Here is a 1,358-nt window from a genome sequence, read left to right as displayed (position 1 = left end):
GCCCGCCTCCACGCCAACCTGCTGGAGATGGAGTTCGGGGCCGACGTGGGGCAGAACGAGGGGAACACCCTGAGCTGCTTCGAGCGCGCCCTGCGCAGCCCCCTCCCCGACGACGCCAAGCTGCTCTTCTCCCAGCGCAGGGTCGAGTTCCTCGAGGACTTCGGCTCCAGCATCCACAGGTTTGGGGGGGAAACGCCCGAAAAATGGGGGGAAAAACGCCAAAAATGGGGTTAAACAACAAAAAAAATGGGGTTAAACAACCCAAAACCACCAAAAACAGGGTTAAAACCACAAAAACCACCAAAAATGGGGTTAAGAACACCAATAATGGGGTTAAAAACGCCAAAAATGGGGTTAAAAACATAAAAACCACCAAAAATGGGGTTAAAAACACACAAAAAAGGGGTTAAAAACACCCAGCGCTGCCTCGAGTTCCTCGAGGACTTCGGCTCCAGCATCCACTGGTGGGGGGGGGAAACGCCCGAAAAATGGGGGTAAAAACGCCAAAAATGGGGTTAAAAACAAAAAAAATGGGGTTAAAAACGCAAAAAATGGGGTTAAAAACACCAAAAATGGGGTTAAAAACACAAAAAATGGGGTTAAAAACACAAAAACCACCCAAAATGGGGTTAAAAACACCCAGCACTGCCTCGAGTTCCTCGAGGACTTCGGCTCCAGCATCCACAGGTGGGGTGGGAAACGCCCAAAAAATGGGGGTAAAAACGCCAAAAATGGGGTTAAACAACCCCAAACCACCAAAAATGGGGTTAAAAACACCAATAATGGGGTTAAAAACCACCAAAAACTGGGGAAACGCTCCAGAAATGGGGTTAAACACACCAGAAATGGGGTTAAAAACACACAAAAAAGGGTTAAACACACCAGAAATGGGGTTAAAAACACCAGAAACGGGGTTAAAAACACCAGAAATGGGGTTAAAAACACCAGAAATGGGGTTAAGAACACAAAAAAAGGACGTCAAAGACACAGAAAATGGGATTAAAACCCCCCAAAAAACAGGGTTAGAACCCCAAAAATGGGGGGAAACCCCCCCAAAAAGGGGTCAAAGATGCCCCAAGCAGAGGGGAACCCCCCCAGGAGGGGCAGGGGGGGCTCAGCCCTGCCCCCTCCCCTCCCCTCCCCCCCAGCCTGCTCAAGGCCTACGATGAGCACCAGAAGATCCTCAAAGCCCACGCGGCGCGGAAGAGACCCCCCGAGAACGGGTGAGACCCCCGGGACCCCCCTGGGACCCCCCCTGGGACCCTCCAATCCCAAACCCCCCCTTTGGTCCCTCCTGTCCCCTCTTTGGTCCCAAAATCCCCCCCTTTTGGTCCCAAAATCCCCCCCTTTTGGTCCCT

General features: G+C 51.6%; 1 protein-coding gene across 1 annotated transcript; it reads left to right on the top strand.

Annotated features, from left to right (window-relative positions):
• Positions 1–6: 6 nt before the first annotated feature.
• LOC114073521 (pre-mRNA-processing factor 39-like) lies at positions 7–1,233 on the top strand. Its single transcript, XM_027911255.1, has 2 exons — positions 7–179; positions 1,149–1,233. The coding sequence occupies exons 1-2, from the start codon at positions 28–30 to the stop codon at positions 1,225–1,227; spliced, it is 231 nt and encodes a 76-aa protein (XP_027767056.1). The 5' UTR covers positions 7–27; the 3' UTR covers positions 1,228–1,233.
• Positions 1,234–1,358: the final 125 nt, after the last annotated feature.

The sequence above is a fragment of the Empidonax traillii genome, unplaced genomic scaffold (assembly GCF_003031625.1).
Source record: "Empidonax traillii isolate 1590-97213 ecotype Southwest subspecies unplaced genomic scaffold, ASM303162v1 scaffold6804:size5654, whole genome shotgun sequence".
Classification (NCBI taxonomy): Eukaryota; Metazoa; Chordata; class Aves; order Passeriformes; family Tyrannidae; genus Empidonax; species Empidonax traillii.
This window is presented reverse-complemented; position numbering and strand designations above follow the sequence as displayed.

Excerpts from the sequence above, each read along its gene's own strand:
- LOC114073521 (XM_027911255.1), top strand. The coding sequence starts at position 28 with ATGGAGTTCGGGGCCGACGTGGGGCAGAACGAGGGGAACACCCTGAGC. Across the intron at positions 180-1,148 it reads TTCGGCTCCAGCATCCACAG|CCTGCTCAAGGCCTACGATG; the intron begins GTTTGGGGGGGA and ends CCTCCCCCCCAG.